This window comes from Heloderma suspectum, chromosome 5, assembly GCF_057233095.1.
Source record: "Heloderma suspectum isolate Gila_16-S chromosome 5, 16-S_ref, whole genome shotgun sequence".
In the NCBI taxonomy this organism is placed as follows: domain Eukaryota; kingdom Metazoa; phylum Chordata; class Lepidosauria; order Squamata; family Helodermatidae; genus Heloderma; species Heloderma suspectum.
This window is the reverse complement of record NC_139462.1, coordinates 190,766,292-190,789,914: the sequence shown is the minus strand read 5'-3', so window position 1 is coordinate 190,789,914 and position 23,623 is coordinate 190,766,292. Positions and strand designations below refer to the sequence as shown.

At 44.5% G+C, this 23,623-nt stretch overlaps 1 protein-coding gene across 1 annotated transcript in view; it reads right to left on the bottom strand.

Annotated features, from left to right (window-relative positions):
* Positions 1 to 23,623, bottom strand: part of ASNS (asparagine synthetase (glutamine-hydrolyzing)) — a 28,358-nt gene that overhangs the window by 2,165 nt on the left and 2,570 nt on the right. Inside the window, exons 2-11 of the mRNA XM_084858747.1 lie at positions 21,168 to 21,434; positions 17,657 to 17,894; positions 14,487 to 14,672; positions 13,851 to 13,952; positions 12,148 to 12,275; positions 6,792 to 6,918; positions 6,000 to 6,106; positions 4,653 to 4,753; positions 3,435 to 3,516; positions 2,643 to 2,798 (exon numbers count right to left, since the gene is read on the bottom strand). Coding sequence (XP_084714873.1) covers positions 2,643 to 2,798; positions 3,435 to 3,516; positions 4,653 to 4,753; positions 6,000 to 6,106; positions 6,792 to 6,918; positions 12,148 to 12,275; positions 13,851 to 13,952; positions 14,487 to 14,672; positions 17,657 to 17,894; positions 21,168 to 21,416 — 1,476 coding nt within the window. The 5' untranslated portion in view covers positions 21,417 to 21,434. The remainder of the gene's footprint in view (positions 1 to 2,642; positions 2,799 to 3,434; positions 3,517 to 4,652; positions 4,754 to 5,999; positions 6,107 to 6,791; positions 6,919 to 12,147; positions 12,276 to 13,850; positions 13,953 to 14,486; positions 14,673 to 17,656; positions 17,895 to 21,167; positions 21,435 to 23,623) is intronic.

Here is a 23,623-nt window from a genome sequence, read left to right as displayed (position 1 = left end):
TCAGTTTGGTTATGTGACTATCAGTGCACGAATCCTTGCCCTCTAGCCACAATTAGTATCTAAAACATTTACTACTCACTACACTTCGGAAGTGTGCGTCTTTTTCTTTCTTTTTTTTTTTTAAATCCTGTTTATTGCAATAACAAAAATAACTAAGGGTGCAAACCTATGCATGTTTAGACAGAAAAAGGTCCTACCACTCTCAGCACGTCCCAGCCAAGCTGTAGGACTTTTTCCTGTCTAAACATGCATGGGATTGCACATTAACACTGTTTTCCAGAGAGGCAGCCCAGTTAGTCTGTTCCAGGAAAAACAACCAAGCCCTTTGTGGCACCTTAAAGACTAACACATTTCTTCTGGCATAGGCTTTGGCGCACTTCACCAAATGCATCTGATGAAGTGGACAATGTCCACAAAAGCTAATGCCAGAATACATTTGTTAGTCTCTAAGGTGCCACAAGACAGGTCATTGTAAAAACTATTTTGAGACACTGCAGGAAAATGTGCTTTCATATAAGTAATATTCAATCATTTAAGAAACAGGATTCACCCTTAACCTCAATGTGCAACATGGGGCGCACTCAGAGAGAGCGCTCCTATCTGGACTGACAGTTGCCTCCAAGTCCGGGGGCGATGGCTTATCCAGTGCAGGGCGGGAGGAGTGGCGAGGAGCAGATCTCTTCCGCGCTCCCCCCACCCTGCTTTCATGGCTAGAGAGCCGATTTTGGCTGTCTAGCCGCGGGACCTCAGAGTGCGGGAAGCAGCAGCCGGATGACTCATAGGTTGTGTCGCACCAGCATTTCCGATTTCCCTGCCCCCAGGAACGCCCCATTTTCGCCGCTCCATGCTGCTCTTATGAGCATGGGGCGAAGGGCCGATCCATGCTGCCTACGAGGCGGTGCGGGAGGGGGTGGGAGTCGGTTCCCCAGAACTGACCTATCCTATGGCCATCTAGCCGCTGACTAGCGGCCATAGGATTGAGCCCTTAATATTTTAAAGTACATGTTCAACATATTCTCCTTCTCTTTTCCCAACCCTCTGTTCCAATTTTCTCCTCCTGGAAAAAAAAATCCTAAGAGAAAATGGTGGTGGTAATGCCAATGCAACCCATCCTAAGGTTGAGACGTAACCTACTTTTAGGTCCTGAAGACCAGTGTTTTACATAATAGGCTTCCTGCTCTGACTAGGTTGTGAAGTTTCTAGCTTGCTTCATTGTGTCAAATTAGTCAGTGCCTTCTTCCCAGATATAAACTAAAAGTTATCCCATCCTGCTGGCAAGCAAGAGCTTGTTCAGTCTAGATCAGCCCACCCCAACCTGGTGTCCTCCAGATGTTTTGGACTACAACTCCCAGCATTCTTGGCCACTGGCCATGCTGGCTGGAGATGATGGGAGCAGAAGTCCACAAGATCCAGAGGCCATCAGGTTGGGGAAGGTCTAGCTCAAGAAAAGTGATGGTCCCAAAGATGCATTGCATTGAGCTCTTGTGTAGTTTCACTAATACATTCCTATTAACAGACCGTCAACAAATTTGAGGGACTGGGAAGAGGGTTCGTGTGAACCCCCTCCCAAAAGATACATTTGTCAGTGAGAGACAATCAGCCTGCCCCTTGACACTGGCTTAACATCTTTACCTTGCACAGAAGGTGTGATTCATATGGCCCATACAACCAGAACTTCCCCTAAGATCATGATTATCTATTGTCAGACATTATATAGGCTCTGCTGAAGAAAAAAAATGGAATTGTCTCTGGTCAGACAGTCCTCATAACAACAGCAGTTGCAGTAGTGTTCATTCATTCATTCTAGAATTATGTGCTGTGCATAATTTAGTACATAATACCCACATAGGTGCAGCGCACCCAGTGTCTTTTCACATTTTAAATCATGGCAAGTGATTTACACAATCCTCTTCTAATCACATTTGGAATTCCCCACCCCTGCCCCATCAAGGATTTCTCCTTCATGCAGGCTATTCATATCATACTAACTTAGAAGGCTGCTTGGCTTGGAGTATTCACATTTTCCAAAAATCACAAGTAGCCAATAACCCTTGGTCCGCCTAGCCCAGTATTGTCGACACTGACTGGCAGCAGCTCTCCAGGGTTTCAGGCAGGATTCTTTCCTAGCCCTACCTGCAGATGCCGGGGATTGAACCTGGGGCCTTCTGCATGCAAAGCAGGTGCTCTACCACTGAGCCACAGTCCCTTTGTCCCTGCCTCTTTTGCCTTTGTTTCCACCCATCACTAGAATGTGGCCCCTGCGATCTTCTCCAAAACTGAATTTGGCTCTCAGGCTGAAAGAGGTTCCCCACCACTGTTATACTGAGTCAGACCATTGGTTTATCTAGCCCAGTATTATCTACACAGATTGGCAGCAGCTGTCCAGGGTTTCAGGAAGGAGTTTTTCCAGCTCTACCTGCAGATGCCAAGGACTGAACTTGAGACCTTCTGCACGCAAAGCAGGTGTTCTACTAGAACTGAGCCACAGCCCCCATCCTGACCTTCTAATAAATAAAAGCAGTGTGATATACAAATAAATATGTGACCTGTATCCAAAGGCAAAAAGCAACTTCTGTAAGCTTCTAACTTGCTACATAATTTTAAAAAAGATTAAAAGAAAAGATTAACATGCAATAGCATACCTGAACATCAATATAGTCTTGGAGTATTGAGAACCACGATTTCTTGATAGAAGTTAAGCCATCGCTGAAGGCTTCTTTGGGTCTCCAGAGTATTTCTTTAGGCAATAAGTTAGTATTTTCAAAGGCCTCTCTTAAGAGATGCTTTTCGATTCCATTCTGTGAAGTGATACCATAAACCATCAACCACTAAAGCCCGGCATTTACAAAAAAAAACTTCTTAAGAAAAACAATTCAGTATTTCAGAAGCATCTCAGCTGGACACTGTCATATCCGACTGAGCATTTTAAGAATGAGTTTCCCTCCACCAACTTCAAAGTCAATTGTTCAGTTTGCTTGATTAGAGTATCAAGCTTGAATATTGTATCTGTCTCTTCACTACGACTTACTGAAGTCAACCTCACCCATCGTGAATGACCCCACTGATGACCACAGCCCATGGCTGCAATCCTAAGCATGCTTACTAGGGAGGAAGCCTCAGTGCATGCGATGGAACTTATCCCTGAGTAATCCTGCATAGGATTGTGCAGTAAGGGTGAAATCCAAAGTTATGTGAGCAGACTTCCGCTCATGCAACAGGGGTTTCCTTTCCTCATCTCTCCCCTGCATGTCCCCTTGATCTGCTCCGGAGAGTCCACCAACCCTCTAGAGCAGATGTGGGGCGTGCACGGGGAGTTGCAGGGGGCAGGGAGGGGAAATTTGATCCACTAGTAGTGTCCGTTCCACTGGAGGAAGGACACTGCTAGATACAGCCCTATGTTTCCCAGCATGGCTACTGGACAGTGTGTAGATCACCTGTGGTGTCCTGAGTTCTGCTGGCAGAGACAGGTAATAAGCAGTAAACCGATGATCCAAAAACGGAACTCTCAGTTCAAGACTGAAAAAAAGAAACAAGGTTAAGAGTAGAGGGGGGGAAATATTTATGTGCATATTCCACGTACAGCTACTGACTGATGCACTGGTTACGAAGTTCTACAACTGCCAATACAAATTATACCCAACTGTAATGTGCTTGTATAAATTATATGGCAGCCTTCCCCGATCTGGTGCCCTCCAAATGTATTGGACTATAACTCCCATACATGGCCATGCTGGGTGGGGATGCTGGGAGTTGTAGTCCAACACATCTGGAGGGCACCCAATTAGGAAAGGCTGTTCTATACAGTTCACCCAACTCTGTCACTGTAAATGGCTATAGATAATGCCATCTGCTGGACAACAGATCACTTATCGTCAACAAAGAAAACCTTAGTGTAAAGCTATTTAATGTAAAGGAACAAATTTCAATTTCACTTGAAGAGGAATGTAATTTTAAAAAAAATTCTTAATGGGGACCATTAAGGATAACAGAGTTTAACTAAACAGAGTTTAACTGAAACGGAGGTACTGACTTGGTCTGCACTGTCACCATTGCCCACCATGGCTTGTTTAAGCCACAGTGAGCTCCAGAGCATGCAGGTGGTTTTTGAATATTCAAGCCCCAGCCATGGCTTTTCTTTTCATGAGAACCCAGGGACCATGGGTTATGCTAGGGTTAAACATGGTCTGTTGTTGGGTTATGCGGGAGTTGTTTAATTCTCACATAACACATAGTCCCCAGGTTTGGATGACATGGCAATCCATGGGCAGGGCTTGAATATTCAAAATAGCTGCCCACAAGTGCCACAGCCCACCGTGGCTTAAATAAGCCATGGTGGGCTGTTTGATCATGTGAACCAGCCCATTATCTGGTGTCTAACTTAACTAGCAACAACAATACAAACATAGGAAGCTGCCTTTTACTGATCAGACTGCTGGTACATCTAGCCCAGTATTGTTGACACTGACTGGCAGCAGCTCTCCAGGGTTTCAGGCAAGATTCTTTCCTAGCCCTACCTGAAGATGCTGGGAATTGAACCTGGGACCTTCTGCATGCAAAGCAGGTGGGCTACCACTGAGCTACAGCCACTCCCAATGAATTTTACTTTCCCCACGTCATCACTGCAATATCTAAAGATCTTCACTGAGCATTACCCATGGGCAGCAGTTGTCCTATCAGCACGGAGAACATCAAACAGGTACAGCTCTCTCAGGAGTCTCTCACTTTCCTCTGCAGCTTCTTCAGCTGTGGGTGCCTGAAACAAAGACACGTATGTGGAGGTTTACTTACGTGCATCAGTACTTGGGCTGCTCATATGGACAACAGTGTGCAGGTCACAGAGGCAGACATGGGGAGAACCTCCCTGGTGCTCAGAAGGCTGGTCCTGCCACTTCAAGGGCAACCTGGCTGCCGCTGCCGCCAGCTCCATCTCACACTCACAGTCTTCTCGCTGCAACCTTCTACCCCTCCTCCCTGAAAAGCCATTCCCGATAGTTGGGGGACCCTTCACAACAGTATGGGATATGGTGCACAGGGCTGTGGAAGATGCGTGGGGTTGGGTTTGCTAAAACAAGTAATCAGATGCCGCATCTTGTGCAAGCAGAAGCACTTTCTGTTGGTCCAAAGCCATCGCTGGATACAACCCCATATATTTACTTCCTATGACACCTCCCTCCACCACCCAGGAAGGGGAAGGAGCCACAGGGGCGTGGCACTGCTGCAGTTCTAATGGAAGGACTGTCCCCAAGCCTCACTGTTCCATGGGGAATCACAGAAACTGAGCTCCTCTGACACCTCAACCCACATTAGGCTTTTTTCTTAAAATAATGGCAATGATAATGATTGTTTTAAAAGATGCCGTTCGTAAGCAGGGGTACACATGTGGACTACCTGTGGCCCACGGATACCTGTACTGTGGCCCGCAGGTGCCTTCTAGCCACACTTGCCAAACTGTACCAGCCACTACCAAAACCGCACACTTCCACCCCACCACTCTGTTGTCTGGTGGGCTGAGAGGAGTGCAGCACTCTGGAAGAGTCATCCCCATGCGTCCTTTTCCCCACCACAACTGCATTTCCCACAGCCCCCCAAATGGCTGTGGGGGGGAGGGGGCCTTGACCACACCCAACGCCAGTCCAGGACTTTACCACCACTGCCTTCAGCCACATCCACCACAGGCATAAAGTCTCAACCCATTGCCATATGCAGCCGTCAGTGGCAAAAATGTTGTCCCCCTGCATGAGTGCCTGGGACTAGGAAAGACAGGTATTTCATGCCCCCTTAAAATTCTGAACTCATGGTTACTCACTCAGTTCCTGACGAGTGCATATTTTTGCAAACAAGAGCTTAGAAATTTCAAGTGAATTTTTAAAATTATGTTTTATTTATAAAGTAGATAGCAATAAGAGGCCAACAAAATTACTTTTAAAATTCCCCCCTTCTCTTATTGTGGTGTGTATCGGGAAAGAATGATCATGGCTTTGGGAACAAAATGTATTTACCTTATGAAAATAGATATATCCTTGTGTCAGCTCATCTGAACCTTCTCCTGAGAAAATGACAGCACTGTCCGTTTTCTTTCTGATGTATTTGGAGACCAGATACATACCTATAAAGGAGACAGAATTTCCAAAAACATTTTGTGATGACAAGTGTGTGTGTGCGTGTGCGTGTGTGTGTGTGTACACATACATATAATAAAACAATTGGCAAAACAGGAATAAATGTATATTCTTTGATTTCTATTCAGTATTTTGGCTTCCACCTTCATCATAGACTAGGACAAGAGCTGAAACAAAAGCATCCAGGGTGACAGTTTCACCCTGGATTCAGAATGAATTTCAGAGAGTGTGTGTGTGTGTGTGTGTGTGTGTACGTATATATAAAAAACATAGGGCAGCCTTCCCCAACCTGGTGCTCTCCAGATGTGTTGGACAACAACCCCCAGAATGCCTCAGCCAACCAACACATCTGGAGGGCACCAGGTTGGGGAAGGCTGGCATTGAGGTTTGCATGTTTCTAATCCTTTTCTTCCTCACTGAGTCTTGAGAACCACCTGCTTGTACAAAAAGGGATTCCGCCCAAAGAAATGCCTGTCTTCATGTTGCAAGAATAAAATGTGGGACACAGAGACTGCTGGACTGGGGATGGGGGAAGGAGGCAGGTCAAAGAGCATTCAGTGAAGCTCTCGGAATTCTTTGCCAGAATACACCCAGACTTCATCAGTTATCTTTCGACTGCAGCAACATTTTAAGATCGTGTGTGCGTATTTTTAAAAAAGGAGTGTACCTTACCCACTGAAGCTCGCACAGTTGTGATATCGTATGTTTCCAAGGAAAATATCACATCTTCGAGTGCCTGGATCCCTTCTTCAGAGTTAAAAATTACCTCATGATGTTCAGTTCCAATGTGAGCTGCCACCTGCGAATCAAATCCAGATTACAGATTAGATTCAGATCAAATCCAGATTACAGATTAGATTCAGATCAAATCCAGATTACGGATTAGATTCAAATTCAGATTACAGTGCCCCACAAAGCTGTTCAGCCAGATGGAATGCCAAAACTAAACAGAATGGAACAGGAGCATATTGTTAGGCAAAGGAAGTGCATACATGGATCTATTAAAGAGAACTTTAAAAATTAAATTCTGCTCCAAAATAATCCCAAGACCAAGTCAAGAAAAGATGGATCCTGAGACCTGTCATTTAAAAAAAAAAATAGCTTATTTTATTTTATTTTTGTACAATTCATTCTGCTTATGTTAGTTACGGGGCAAGACAATGAGTTATGAAGAGCAGCCAAACTAAAAATGTGAGAGCATGGCTGGATCAGACCAAAAGGTGCTTATAGTCCAGCATCATGTTTCCTACACTGGCCAACTAGATGCCTCTGGGAAGCCCATGAAATAGGGCATGAAGGCAAGAGCCCTTCCACTCTACTGCCTGTCAGCAACTGGCATTCAGTGATATACTGCTTCTGGACATGAAGGTTCCACAGAGAACAGATCTATCAAAGGCTATCCTGCATTAAACAATAACTCTTTAAAACCATCTTAACCAGGGAACCATCACCACATCTTGTGGAGAGAATGGCATAGATTAAATCCAGGATGTCTAACCTCTTTCAGCCCAAGGGCTGAATTCAGTTTTCGAGATGCTCTCAGGGGCCACAGTTCAGTGGTGGGTGGGGCCAAAGGCAAAAGGGGGCAGGGCCAAAATGCCACCGTATCTTAGCTGGAGGAAGAAATCCAATGTCCCCTAAACAGCATCTGGAGGACATAGGATTTTTTGGTTTCTGGGCTCCAGGGTCAGAACCAGGGCTCCAACCTGAGAGCTCAGAAACCACACTTCCCACCCCCTTGTTCCCAGCACGCCAGCTATGTCTCCATGCTCGGAAGTGGAGATGGGGAAAAGGGGGTAGTCCCAGGGGCAGGGAGGAGACTATGGAAGCCGTGTTATGCAGCTACCTAGCCAAAAATGCTGGGCAGCTGCAGCATGGAGGCAAGGATCACCTCCATGCTCTGGCCACTCTACACTGGATAATCGTCAGCCTCCGAGTTCAAAGGCTGATTACTATTTCCATAGGATTGCACCCTAAAACTCTTATTGCCAGTAATTAAGCAATTCAACCTTTTAGAAGAGGGGAGGACATACAAAAGCTTGAAAAAGCCAAACAGTTGGCAGTCAGGGGAAAGGGGATGGGGGTGACCATTTGGAGAAGCCTAGAGGACTGGATTGGAACCCCACACAGGCAAGATCTGCCCCACAGTCCTGAGGTTCGACACTCCTGGATTAAGTTATGCATAGCATGAAGAAGTGCTTGTATATTCTGAGTGTAATGCCACTCAATTTCATTGGATTACTCCATTCCCAATTACCAAGAATCCTGCTCTGACTTGTGAGATGTTCATCTACTGGCCATGTACTTTCCAGACCACCTTTGCAGCCTTAAGATCTAGAAGGGGGGTGGGCAACACGCGGCCCATCGGCTGCATGTGGCCTGCCGCTGCTCCTTGAATTCAGGAAAAAAATGTAATCTGTAGCAGCTACAGAAAGCCAACAGGATCAAATTTAGCTTATTTGCAAGCAGTTACCCACCCTTGGTCTAAAACCTTGCTTAAAAAACAAAAATGAAAGTCAAGGTTCTCTGGAAGTTATGTGTCATGCCCAATATCATTCCATATATTGCACTATTGCAATTTATTTATTATCCTTCATGGATCACTGCCTTGTTGTGGCGAAGGGGCTTGCGTAACTCAGTGAAGCCATAAGCTATGCCGTGCAGGGCCATCCAAGATGGACAGGTCATGGCAGAGAGTTCTGACAAAATGTGGTCCACTGGAGAAGGAAATGGCAACCCACTCCAGTATTCTTGCCAAGAAAACCCCATGGAACGTATCACAAGGCTAAAAGATATGACGCCGGAAGAAGAGACCCTCAGGTCGGAAGGTGTCCAATATGCTACTGGGGAAGAGCAGAGGGTATTTCCAAATAGCGCCAGAAAGAGTGAAGCGGCTGGGCCAAACCTGAAAGGACACTCAGCTGTGGATGTGTCTGGCGGTGAAAAGAAAATCCGATGCTGTAAAGAACAATATTGTTTAGGAACCTGGAATGTCAGATCAATGAATCAAGGTAAGCTGGAGGTGGTCAAACATGAGATGGCAAGATTGAACATCGACATCTTGGGAATCAGCGAACTAAAATGGACAGGCATGGGCGAATTGAATTCAGGTGACCATCATATCTACTACTGTGGGCAAGAATCCCTTAGAAGAAATGGAGTAGCACTCATAGTCAACAAAAGGGTGGGAAAAGCAGTACTGGGGTACAATCTTAAAAATGATAGAATGATCTCAGTACGAATCCAAGGCAAACCATACAACATCACAGTAATTCAAGTCTATGCCCCAACCACTGATGCCGAAGAAGCTGTGGTTGATCGGTTCTATGAAGACCTACAACACCTTCTAGAACTAACACCAAAAAAAGATTCCTCTTCATCATAGGGGATTGGAATGCTAAAGTAGGAAGTCAAGAAATCACCGGGATAACAGGCAGGCATGGCCTTGGTGTACAAAATGAAGCAGGACAAAAGCTAATAGAGTTTTGCCAAGAGAACATGCTGATCATAGCAAACACTCTTTTCCAACAGCACAAGAGACGACTCTACACATGGACATCACCAGATGGTCAATATCGAAATCAGATTCATTATGTCCTTTGCAGCCAAAGATGGAGAAAGCTCCATACAGTCAGTAAAAACAAGACCTGGAGCTGACTGTGGCTCAGATCATGAGCTGCTTCTTGCAAAATTTCGGCTGAAATTGAAGAACATAGGGAAAACCACTAAACCATTCAGGTATGACCTAAATCATATCCCTTATGAATATACAGTGGAGGTGAGGAATAGATTTCAGGGATTAGACCTGATAGACAGAGTGCCTGAGGAACTATGGACGGAGGTCCGTAACATTGTTCAGGAGGCAGCAACGAAATCCATCCCAAAGAAAAAGAAATGCAAGAAAGCAAAGTGGCTGTCTGATGAGGCTTTACAAGTAGCTCACGAAAGAAGGGCAGCGAAAAGCAAGGGAGAAAGGGGAAGATATACCCAACTGAATGCAGAGTTCTAGAGAATAGCAAGGGGAGACAAGAAGGCCTTCTTAAATGAACAATGCAAAGAAATCGAGGAAAACAACAGAATGGGAAAGACTAGAGATCTCTTCAAGAAAATTGGAGATCTCAAGGGAATGTTTTTTGCAAAGACGGGCATGATAAAGGACAAAGAAGGCAGGGACCTAACAGAAGCAGATGAGATTAAGAAGAGGTGGAAAGAATACACAGAAGAACTATACAGGAAAGATCTGAATGTCCCTGATAGCCATGATAGTGCGGTCACTGAACTTGAGCCGGACATCCTAGAGAGTGAAGTCAAGTGGGCCTTAGGAAGCATTAGTAACAACAAAGCTAGCGGAGATGACCGTATTCCAGCTGAGCTATTTAAAATCCTAAAAGATGATGCTGTTAAAGTGCTGCATTCAATATGCCAACAAATCTGGAACACTCAACAGTGGCCACAACACTGGAAAAGGTCAGTTTACATTCCAATTCCAAAGAAGGGCAACACCAAAGAGTGTTCAAACTACCGCACAATTGCACTCATTTCACATGCCAGCAAGGAGATGCTCAAAATCCTACAAGCTAGGCTTCAGCAGTATGCGAACCAAGAACTACCGGAAGTACAAGCTGGGTTTAGAAGAGGCAGAGGAACTAGAGATCAAATCGCCAACATTCGCTGGATCATGGAGAAAGCAAGAGAATTCCAGAAAAACATCTATTTCTGCTTCATTGACTACGCTAAAGCCTTTGATTGTGTGGATCACAACAAACTGTGGCAAATTCTGAAAGTGATGGGAGTACCAGACCACCTTAACTGTCTCCTGAGAAACCTGTACGAGGGTCAAGAAGCAACAGTAAGAACCAGAGATGGAACAACCGATTGGTTCAAAATTGGGAAGGAGTACGACAAGGCTGCATATTGTCACCCTGCTTATTTAACTTATATGCAGAGTACATCATGAGAAATGCCGGGTTGGATGAATCAGAGGTCGGAATTAAGATTGCTGGGAGAATTATCAACAACCTCCAATATGCAGACGATACCACCCTAATGGCAGAAAGCAAAGAGGATCTCAAGAGCCTCTTGTTGAGGGTGAAAGAGGAGAGTGCAAAAGCTGGTTTGAAACTCAACATTAAAAAAACGAAGATCATGGCATCTGGCCCTATCACTTCCTGGCATATAGAAGGGGAAGAAATGGAAGCAGTGACAGATTTTACTTTCTTGGGCTCCAAGATCACCACAGACGGTGACTGTAGCCATGAAATTAAAAGACGCTTGCTCCTTGGGAGGAAAGCTATGGCAAACCTAGACAGCATAGTAAGAAGCAGAGACATCACCTTGCCGACAAAGGTCCGTCTAATCAAAGCTATGGTTTTCCCAGTAGTAATGTATGGCTGTGAGAGCTGGACTGTAAGGAAGGCTGAGCGCCGAAGAATTGATGCTTTCGAACTGTGGTGCTGGAGAAGACTCTTACGAGTCCCCCGGACTGCAAGGAGGTCAAATCAGTCCATCCTAAAGGAAATCAACCCTGGCTGCTCATTGGAAGGACAGATACTGAAGCTGAAGCTCCAATATTTTGGCCACCTAATGCGAAGAGAAAACTCCCTGGAAAAGACCCTGATGCTGGGAAAGACTGAAGGCCAAAGGAGAAGGGGACGGCAGAGGATGAGATGGCTAGATAGCATCACTGATGCAATGAATATGAACTTGAGCACGCTCCGGGAGAGAGCGCAGGACAGGAAGGCCTGGTGTGCTATGGTCCATGGGGTCACGAAGAGTCGGACACGACTGAACGACTGAACAACAACAACAATTTATTTATTATTAACATTTATATACAGTCTTACCTGTTAATAAGCCATCAAGGCAGTGTACAACAATTTAGCACAATAAAACCTTAAAACAGTAAAAACAAGAACATTAAAAACAAGAGAAAGATGACACGCGCGCGCGCGCACACACACACACACAAACATACATACAGCCCAGGTCATACTGAATGAGTGCCTTTTAAACCAAGATATCACTCTACCTTTCTTGCAGCCAGCAAGTCAGGACTATCTTCCATGCCAATAGCAAAGGTTTGCAAGGGGTAGGCAATTTTTTGTTCTTTCATCAGTCTGACGAGCACTGCAGCGACTAAACTGGAGTCCAAGCCACCTGTTAAATAATCATCCATTGTTATGTCTGTTAACCATCTAGCTCTCCCCACTGAAAATTCCATGTAACTGACAGGCAGAATGCACAAATAAAAACAGAACGGACGTGCGTATTTTAAGTAGAATATAGTAGCAGTAGCGTTTACTGGATATTACAATCAAACTTGGAAATCTTCATATACATAAAGTAAGTATTTCATTGTGGTGCAACATAGTGTATTTACAAATACTATCTCATCCCCAGCCAGAGGGAACCCCTCTTGCAGGTGTTCTGGGAGTTTGCACAGCCTCCTGGTTTGCTTCCAAGCTCAATTCAAACTGTTGATTCTCACCATCAGCCTGCTGGCCACTAAGATTGGTTTGGGACACCCTCCTCTCCTGAGATAAGGTGGGCGGCAACAGGGGGAGGGCTTTCTTGGTTGTAGCACCTCATTTTCATTACTCTTACCCCAGGGAAATTCACCGGGCACACATGCTGTTGTCTTCCAGGTGCCAGGCATACACTTAATTCATTCTTCCTGTCCTTTTTAATTGTTCGGGCAGCTTTTGAACCATTATTCTAACTGCCGTGTTATGAATCGTTAATGTTTATGATATTGTGATGTTATTAAGTCTTATGCTTTCTGGAAACCACCATAGAAACACCATTGGAAGGCAGTGCATAGATCCATAAAATAAATACATAAAATGAAATAAACCATCAAGTGAGACCTGCAAGACTACATTGCAGTATGGAATGCTCCCATTCCATTCTGGATACTCCATTCCATTTCTGCTCCCACCCAGTTTTCTGGTTTTCTGGTCGCTCACCCCACCCCTGCCCCCCAAAACAGTCAGTCGGAATTCTGTGGCTACTGAGCATGCTCATTCTTTACTGGGCTGTTCTGGGGGTGGTCTCCTCCCTCAACCCAGGGTTTCCCCCGCCTTCTGCAAACCTTGGGACTTCCCTGAGTCTGCTGATACCTTCTTCTTGTGTGCAGATGCACTTACAGTAGCCTTCCACAATCTGCTGCCCTCCTGATGTTTTGGACTTCAACTCCCATCAGCACCAGCTAAGATGGCTGATACTCAGGAATGCTGGGAGATGTCAGCCGAAACATCTGGACGGCTCCAGGTTGGAGAAAGCTGACTTAGAGAATTGAGACTGCTTATTAGTGTTTAATATATTCTACATAGGGTAGATTCCTTGTCTTCTTTTATGCCTCCCATCTACATCATATGATCTTACCGCCCATCAAATACAGTACTGATGAATTGTCATCTCACAGCTACTCCTGTTTTGGTAAACTGAAGTCACCTAAGCCACCTTCCATGATTCTTAAATCCCACCCCCACCCCCAGTTGTGTAATATGCTATGCAGTGCTTTCTGTTACATCCATCCCTCTGCCAATAAGCACTCAACAAGGAAAGGAGTACATGCATTTTACAATTACTTTTAAAACTGCCATTAAATTGTTTCTAAATAAAAGACGTAGCTAAAGTAATGGGATCAGATGCACTACCAACACATTGCTGTTCCATACACTGTATTAGGGAAGAGAAGGGTAATGGTTACAAACACTCCATTATTTTTACCGGATAGGAGAGAACCAATTCTTCTGTGAGCCATCAAACGTTTTCTAACGGCATTTTCAAACAAAAGCCGAATGTTGCTTTTCACTGTTTCGACATCAACACCTAGCAGAAAAAAGAAAGGGCTCATTAAAGGCAGACTAAATAAGGACATGAAGTTCTTTACCAGAAAGGTAATCTATTCTCTAACCACATGAACAAAACCTCAAGACACTGTGCTCCTTTAACAAAGGTGGGCAAACTACGGCGATAGGGCTCTATGTGGCCTACTTTTAAAAGCCCCTCTACAAGAGTTCAGTTCAGACTTCTGGGAAGAGTGCTCTGTCCCTCTCACAGCAGCACCCTGAGTGAGGAAGGAGGGAGGGAAGCGCGATGGAAGGGGGTTGCTAAGAGAGAGAAAGGAGTGACACCACCTACTTTTGGCTCTGACCCCACCCACCCCTGGCTTTGGCCACGCCCATTGCCAACACATAGCCCCGGACTGATCACCCTGAGGGAATGTGGCCATTAACAGAAAAAAGGTTCCCCACCCCTGCCCTAGAACATAAAATGATCTGCCAGTGAAGCCACATATGCACTGAGATTTATGTCAGGTACCCGTTTAACAGGTTAAGAAACCTGTTTTAGACTTGCTGTTACCTGAGGGTAGATTTTGTACTGTACTGTAGGCAGCATGCAGAGGTTCATCTTTTGGGCTGTGAAATTTTACCATTTCCACCGATGCGACTTTGCCACTTGGCTTTAAATCCAACACTTCATAGTGACCCGGAAGGAAAGGTTCCACTTTTGGGGCAAAGGACATGTTGTGCTTCAAGCTGATAAGACCTAGATACAGAAGATTGCACAGGGGGTGGGGGGTTGTTAGTTTTTACCTGGCTAAGATAAAATGCCAGTTATTACAGTGCTTGAAACTGCCTACACCAGCCTCCCCCAACCTGGTGCTCTCCAGATGTGTTGACTACAGTGCCAATCCCCCCCAGCCACCATGGACCATGCTAGCTGGGGATTCTGGGAATTGTAGTCCAACACAACTGAAGGGCACCAGGTTGGGGAGGCTGGCGTAACCAAGGTACAGTTTGAAATGTCAACATTAATCTTGAAATTAGCAACACATAGCTACAGCATCAGAAGAGACATGACAGATCTAACCTTGGGCCAGCAAGAAGGGAAAAGTTCTACAACTTCTTCAGATCCAAGACCCACTTTTAGTCCCAAACATGGGACCCACTTCAATTTTTTGACCCTACATACTTGTTTTTTTCCCCTTTAGGGTGGCCAGGTACAGCTGTTTTAGGAGTCCTACAATTTTGTAGGACTCCTACAATAGCTGTGCAGAACAGGGAACTTTTGCAGTTGAAGCTTGTCATACTTGGGTGAAGAAGACATATTTGGATGTCTTCATCTACACCAGGAGTGGGGAATGTGTGGCCCTTTGGATGTTGTTGAACTGCAACTCCCATCATCCCTGGCTACACTGGCTAGGGCTGATAGGAGTTACAGTCCAACAACATCTGGAAAGCCACACATTCCCCATCCATGTTCTACACCACTATGAGAAATAAAGGAATTCCATCCTCCTTTGCATCTGGTCACTCTCTTTTCCAAAAGAAGGAAGGGGAGAGAGGAAAAAGAACCCCAACCAAAGCTCGGTGGTGGTGCCATGACTGCGACCCATTGTAGTTTGGGGCATGAACCACCAGTTGCAGACCAACACTATGAAATAGAGGTGGAGAACCTTTGGCCTTCCAGATCTTGAACTCCAACTCCCATCAGCCCCAGCCAGCATGGGGAATGGTCAGGGATGAAGGGAGTTTATTGATTTTATATATTATGTATGTATTTATGTATTTTATGTATTATCATATTATTATCTTGCCTTTATGCTCTTGCAAAGAAGCCAAGGCAGCTTACACAGTCCTCCCCCTCTTCATTTTATCCTCACAACAACCCTGTGAGGTAGGTTAGGCTGAGAGTCACAGCCTGGTCCAAAGTCACCCAATGAGCTTCATGGAAGAATGGGGACTAAAACCCAGGTCTCCTCAGCCCTAGTCCAACAGTCTAACCGCTATACCATATCACATTCCTAATTACTACATGGCATTGACTCTCTGTTGTAGCCCAACAGCATCTGAACAGCCACCAGTTCCCTGCTATAAAGAGACATCTCATGAAGAAATACTGATAGCAGTAGACAAAGTGGAACTCCATACAAGTAAATACTGGCAGCAGCATAAAGAATGTAACCAGGCCAGACTGATAGCTCTAAAAAAACGCTAACCCAGGGGCATCAGGGGTTATTGGAGGGAGCATTACATTGCAAGAGGAGATATTCACCCAATGTGCTCTTTTCTCTTGCAACCATTAAAAGGATAACTATGGCCAAATTTAACTCAAACGGGCCAATCGGCACATTTCATTTATTAGATAAGAAAACTACAGCGACTTGCTTGTGCTTAAGTATATTCTCTAATATTTACATTCCAAAGTGCTGCATCAATGTAGCATCCATTCTACTCTAGAGTCCAGCCTGCAGTGCACGGGATTACCAGGGAGAAACCATTCATGTCGTGAGCTAATATACAGTATTTACATGAGAATTACCCAGTGTGTGGAACCTGGAGCCATATATTCATCTTATTAGTATGATGGGCTTGATCCAGTTCCCTGCAGGTGCACTATAAGATCCTCATAGGGCATAAGAGAGCCAAGCTCCCCTCCCCATTCTCAGCACACATGGGTATCACAAGCAATGGGAAGTTTATGCATACTTTCCATATCTCTGTCCAGCTATACCCCACTCCACTCAAGGAACACAACCTTGGGGAATGGACAGGGATATGAGAGATGCACACAGACCTTCCGTTCTTCCTAACAGCGTGGTGCGTTGCAGGCCCATGCAGGCACACTGTGAAGAATGGAGTGGATGGGAGAGTGAAAACTGGTCTCTTATGCCATATAGCGGGGTGGAGAAATAGCTTCGGGTGGGGAGCTGGATGACCCTCTCCCGCAGCCTTCCATGAGCAAAATGGCATCAGGGGGCGGGCCCACGCCCTGACATCATTTAGTCCCTGGGCAACATATCTGGTGGCTTTGCATGGGCTTCCCCCATTCAGAAAGACCCATGCACAGTGAAGCTGACCCATCTGAAGTGCTGGGAGGAATCTCCCCCAACCACCCCCCTTGCAGCAGCTGGACTCCAGCCGATGCGCCAGAAGGATGATCCACCTGGTGCTTTGGACAGAGTGGCTTCACCTGCCCCACACCTTCTCCCAATGGGTGAGGTTGCGAGGCAGGTGAAGCCAAGCTGGTGCTTGCAAGAGCTATGAAGAACTCACAGTACACATATTACACTGGATCAAGCTCTATTCTTTTATTTCTATCATGGTTACTTCTATCAGAATTTTTATTTCTGTCATGATTACTTCTATAAGAATTATTTCTATTATGATTATTTCTATCAGAATCCTAAAAACGCACACCAAATAAGGTCTCAGAATAATTACTACGATACTTTGCAAAATTCATCTCACGTTCTCCTTTTGTGGCAGGGTTTTGTTTTCTGCTGAAACCTGTCAGTTCTTGCTCAAAGCAAGTTGTCAAGTGAGACATTCTACTTCATCTGATGCAAAACACATTTTCATAAAGAAGCAATTTTGTTGACATAGGATGAAGTAAGAGATTTCAGAAATAAAAATCTATACAATTATACAATTGGGTCTATTTGTATGATCAAAGATGCAGGTTGATATTTAATATCTGTAGCCCATGAAGGTAGATTTCAAAGTGAGTCAGAGAATTTGAGAGGTTACCTTTGGCCTCAGAGCAAACACCCAGGAATCCATCATCAGTCAGCACCTTAAACAGTGGTCTGACTCCATACGTATCTCTTCCCAGGAAGACTTTTCTATTTGCAGTGTCAAGCAAAATGAATGCAAATACACCATCAAGCATGGAAGCTGTTTGCTCTATTCCCCCTTTGTTGTAAAGATGAAGGATTACCTCCCCATCTACCAAGGTCTGGTAATCAAACTCAAACTGTTTCTGCAGCTACAAAAAAATGGGGGGGGGGGAGGGAGAGATTGTATGGAAAGGAACAAAATTAGTATTCATAGACACACATGAAAATAATGCATTTTACATCCTAAAAAGAGAATAATTATACATTAACATTAGAATGGCGTAGATCACTTTTGTCAATAAGTGTCTGAAAGATGTGCAGTCCCTGTCAAACTCTCTCTTCAGCGCATGATTCCAGCATTTGAACACATCAGAGTGAATTAAGGGGCTGCCATCTCAAGATAACTGATCACGTCAATAAGCCTCATATAAAGCAACTTTTCCCTTCTCTTACATGTTTCACAACAGTGTCAGAATCATATATGTTAAAGATGTTTTGAATGCATTTGGAAAGATGCACTTTTGAAGGCTGAAAAATATTGTCAAGGATTTTTACTGATTTTTCTTTTCTTTTTTAAACATGGGGCCCAAGCAAAAAAGATTTCGATGGGCGATTTGGAAGTTTCTATAAACAGTCTCCCATTTCCCCATGCAGCACTATTAATCCCCAGAATCAAAGATAATATTCCCCACAGCAAAGGCTGTTCCCAGCAATGAAGTTCACATTATTCCTGTGATATTTTGCAGCCTCTTGTATTAGTCTCAGCAACAACTGCTTGCCATGGCGAGACATGGGGCTGGATCCAAGATTTGCCTTTCGCTGATGGAAGGGCTTTGCACGCAGAAAGTGCCTTTGCCTGATTTGAGGGGATCTCCCCTCCCACACTGCAGCTCACCCCATTTAGCAAGGTCCCCCGACCCTCTGTGTAGCATTTTCAGGCAGCAGGAGGGGCTGCTCTGGAGAGGAGGGGGCAGGGCTGCATGTGACTAAATCTGGATCCACCAGCTGAGATGCGTGTGACTAAATCTGGATCCAATCCACTGAACAGAAGCCAAATCCTCAAGCGTTTACTCATCCAAATCCCTAATTCTTTCAATTCTTGGAGATAAGATCTTCAAATAAATTTGCAACGATTTCAGTTCCTACATCAGCAAAGTGCTCAGTTCAGCGCTTTCTCCTGGATGTGAAACAAGAAGTGAGCAGCATACTGGTCAATTTGCCATAGCTGAGGCTCCAGAGCTGTACGTCCCTCCACCTGGCCCAGAAGTGATTGATTCTGTAAGTATTCCTAGAGAATGTCATTTTTATCTACAAGAGAACTGTAGCTTGGTGGCAGAGCACATGTTTTGCATGAAGCTCTCAGGTTTAACCCCACACCTTGGGGTTGGATCCAGCCTTCTCGAGAGGAAGTGAAGGTCTCTCCACCCAGTTTTTAGGGATCCCCACTCCCCACAACTCGCCCCATTCAGCAGGGTCCCCTGACCCTCTGTGTAGCATTTTCAGGGGACTGGAGGGACTGCTGTGGGAAGGGCAGGACGGGGAAGTCGACATCCGCCAGTCCAGATGTACTTACTCAGTCTGGATCCAATCTACTGAACAGAAGCCTCAAGCGTTCACTCAAGTCCAGTTCCTATTGCCATTAACAAGGATCTGATGGACTAAGCACTGCAGGCCATAAACATCCAGCACAGCTGTCACTTCTTTCAGGTAACCGAACATTCCCCATGAACTACAATGGGGCTGTTTGAATATGCAGACTGGTTAGCTGAAGGACCATCTTCTACCACATCAGCCAGCCTGAGTCATGATCAGAGGCCCTTCCCCCAGCATCACCACCACCTCAGGCTCAATGGGTGGTGTGGGGAGAGGGCCTTCTCAGTTGTGGCACCTTGCATTTTGAATGCCCTCCTAAGAGAAACTGACTTGACGCCCACTCTGATGTCTTTTTGGCACCAGGCGAAGACTTCTTTATTTGCCCAGGCATTCCAGATGTTAAGCAGCTGATTTAATTGTTTTATGATTCAGGATGCTACGGGATTCCCCCCTCCCCAGGGATGCTGCAATTTCTAGACAAAATCCAACTGAAGTCCTACTTAGAGTAGACCCACTGAAATGACTGAGACTCAAGTTAGTCATGACTAACTGAAGTCCCATTCATTTCAATGGGTCTACTCCAAGTAGGACTTTAGTTGGTCTCTACCCTCTGTCTGTTACTGACAAATGTTCTTATGCAAATGCACACAAACCCTATGGTGTTACGAGTGAGAACTGCAACAACATGTTGCAGTATAAAGCATTCCTGTTTAGTGTCCTTCTCCAGGATGCTCCATTCCATTCCCCCTCCAACATGATTTTTCATTCCACCCCTCAATAGTCAGTCACCATTCCTTGGCCACTGAGAATGCACGATCATCACTAGACTGCTTGGGTGCCCCCTCCCCTTCTGCAAACCTCAGGGTTCCTCAAGCTTGTTCCTCTTGTGCATGGAGGCACAATTTTGGCTAGATAAGGACCAACACTCACACAACTGAGACTGCCATTAGTGTACATGACGATGCAGTGCACAATCTGCCATTTCATGCACTGAAGCTGCTGAAGTATATTTTGAACAGTTAATAATATACTGTAGGACAATTACATTTTTCTTATATGGCTTTACCAAAACTGGCTTTCTGGCTTTTAAATCAGTAGAGGGTGGAGTAATTTATACTGCAGCAACATACAGCAGGGATTAGATCCAGATTTAGTCATACTTAAACCTGTTGAGATCAATGGGCCTTACGCTGGTCATGACTAACTTCAATCCCACTGATTTCAGTGGGTCTATTCCAAGTATGATTAAATCTGGATCCAATCCCAGGTTGAGTAGAATTTTCAGTAATATGCAACAGTGAAGAGGGCAAGGCACGTGAGGCGATCCTTGGTATGAAAATAGGGGTGTTACAAGCGTGCCCCTACTTTCCCTACGTGACATACTGGAAAGTGTGTATCTGCACCAGCTGATTTGTGCCAGTGAACATTAAGAGTAGCTGGTATAGCCAACACCTAATCCCAATTCACCCACATCTTTTAGAGCTAGACTGAATACTTACCGGGGGCGGGGAGCGGGGGGAGAGAGGCCTTTTCTCTCTCCCCTCTTTCTGCTACCCCAGTTCTCTCTCCCCTCCCCCCCCCCCAAGCCAGGCTGCCAGAGGAGAGACAGATCGCTCTTGCCAGAAGTGTGAGTGGATCGCTTGCTGAGGGCTTTGGAAATTAGGCTGAGAGCCAGGGTTGCCCATGCCTGATTTAAGGCATTTTTATGCTGAACATGCAAAGCAGTTCACTCAGACAAAAAACTCCTAAAGGAAACATTAAGGCACGTGGGAAGGAACACTGGAGCAGGCATAGCTTATAACAGGTGTTGGGTTTTGTTTTGTTTTTACCTCTTTGTAGTTATAGATTTCTCCATTGTAACACAGCCACAAGTAGGGAAATTTTTTCACTCTCAGAGGCTGCATTCCATACAGCTGATCAACAATTGCCAGACGATGGAAGCCAAAGCAGCAACTGGTGAATCCATTGACATTTTCAAAGCGGAAAGCATCCGGGCCTCTGTGGGCTATTTTCATAGCACACAGGCATTGAACAGAGAGGCATTCATCACTTCCAAAAAGGGCCCAAATGCCACACATGGTGATATCTAGTCAAGGCTGTTGGGGAAGAAATAACAAAGAATGTGGTTTTGTTACAGCTGATGATCTAAGTTACAACATGATGCTCCTCTGGTAATAGCAATCAGGATTTATTAAGAACAAGGAGAGCATTCTAGAACCTGCTTCATTAAGCAGGCCCAATAAGAACCTGGGAATGCTTTGATTTGTTTCCAGATGTTTTTAAACCCACATTTGCAGACAATTGCTTGAAAAGTTGAATCTGTGGCGGCATAAGACACCAAACAATGTCTCAAAATCCAAACAATACCAACAAACTTCTTACAATTTCACAATTTGTAAACTGCATTTTGATTTGTGTGTGCAGTTTCATTTGAAAACCAAGAGCCAAAACCATATGTTAATTTCAGATCCAGTAGCATCTTAGCATAGCTACTTTTTTAATTCATAATTGTTTATTAATTCAGTCTTCCTAAGCAATATAGTTCAAAAATCTTTTGTTTTGTACACCCTACATTTTAAACACTTATTCCAAGTGTTCTAAACTTATATAAATATGTATAAATGTATTTCAGCCTCTTTCTGTTCTCTTTCTATTTCACAGTCCCAATAAAGCATATGGTTGTACCTTATCCAGAACACCATTATCCATAGACCATTTTTCAATAAAAGTTTTATTTCCCTGTTACCTTCTCATATTTTGAGAATACGTGTAGTTTTAACATATATATAACATCCCATATCCTCACCAAAACGCCTATGTTTTGATTTTTAAGCTTCTGTGTTTTGACAAAATTTCTCAGGGCAATCCACAATTCATTTTGATGTTGTAGAATCTGGCTCAAAAATGACCCAAGTTAATATTTGTCTATGGTATACCAACTATCCTAGCTGTTTGCCTACTAGTCAGCACACGATGACCCGATCACTATGTTATCTAGGTGGATGGCAGAGTTTTCAGGGAAGCATTTCACTACAATACATAAATCAACTCATGGGCCGAGTGTAATCCATGCTTATTTATTTATTTATTGCATTTATATGCCGCCTTTATTCCTCTTGCAAGGAACCCAAGGCGGCTTACATTATCCTCCCCCTCCTCCATTTTATCCTCACAACAACAACCCTGTGAGGTAGGTTGGGCTGAGAGTCTGTGACTGGCCCAGAGTCACCCAGTGAGCTTCCATGGCCAAGTGGGGACTAGAACCCGGATCTCCCGGCTCCCAGTCCATCACTCTCACCACTACACTACACTGTTCTACTATATTGGAACAGTGATAAGTATCAGTTGCCAATCTCTACTATTGACAGTGACACTTGCTAATTGGCAATGTAGGTAATCTATGGAGACAGCTTTGGCTAAAGGGTTTAAGGGCCTGCCATGTCCACAGCTATTCCAGTAACCTTGAAAAGACAAAAAAAAAAAAGCAGAATGACATCCAGCCAAAGCTGTTTTAATGCCTAAAAGGTTAGATCCACACTAAACAAAAGAATGAATAAATGTCACACACTTTATTTCCATAAAGTCATTTAATCAATTACAACCTTTGATTTGAGCACTAGCATGGTCGCCATTGCATGTAGACAAGCACATGGAATTGCATGTAGGCATGTGAGCAGGCTGGCAGAGGAAGCAAAGAGTGCTCAATCCTTCTTCTGCACCCAGCAAAGAAACCAACTGGGCTGCTAGAGGAGGGAAGCCCCCTCTTCCGCACCCAGCATAGAAATACAACTGTATGTCCCCACTCTGCCAGCCCCCAGCAGGCTAGTAAAAAATGTTGCGGGCTAGTAATTTTTGTAGGCTTAACTTACACAGCTGAAATATCAGCTGTTGCTTTTCTCAGTGCAAGAGAAAATAAGAAAAGTTCATGCAGAGCTCAGTCTTACTTATGTCTAATTAGAAGCCTCACCAGATTCAATGTAACTTATTCCCAGATAAGTGGGCATAGGATTGCAGCCTCACTACAGCCTCAAGAAGAATCATGGGTCTTGTACTTTTGCTGACAACTTCCAGAAAGGCATATATCAATAATGATTGAAGGTAATAGTTGAAGACTAAGTTTAAGGACTATTTAATAAGTTTTCCTTTGCATATAGCCAAAAGATGTTTGTTCTGGATATTTTCTTATAAAGGAGACACAACTAAAAATCAGCAGTTTAACTCAGCACAGAAATATGTATAACAGCAAGCTGCATTTCTTGAAGTTAATATGTCACACATTCCACAA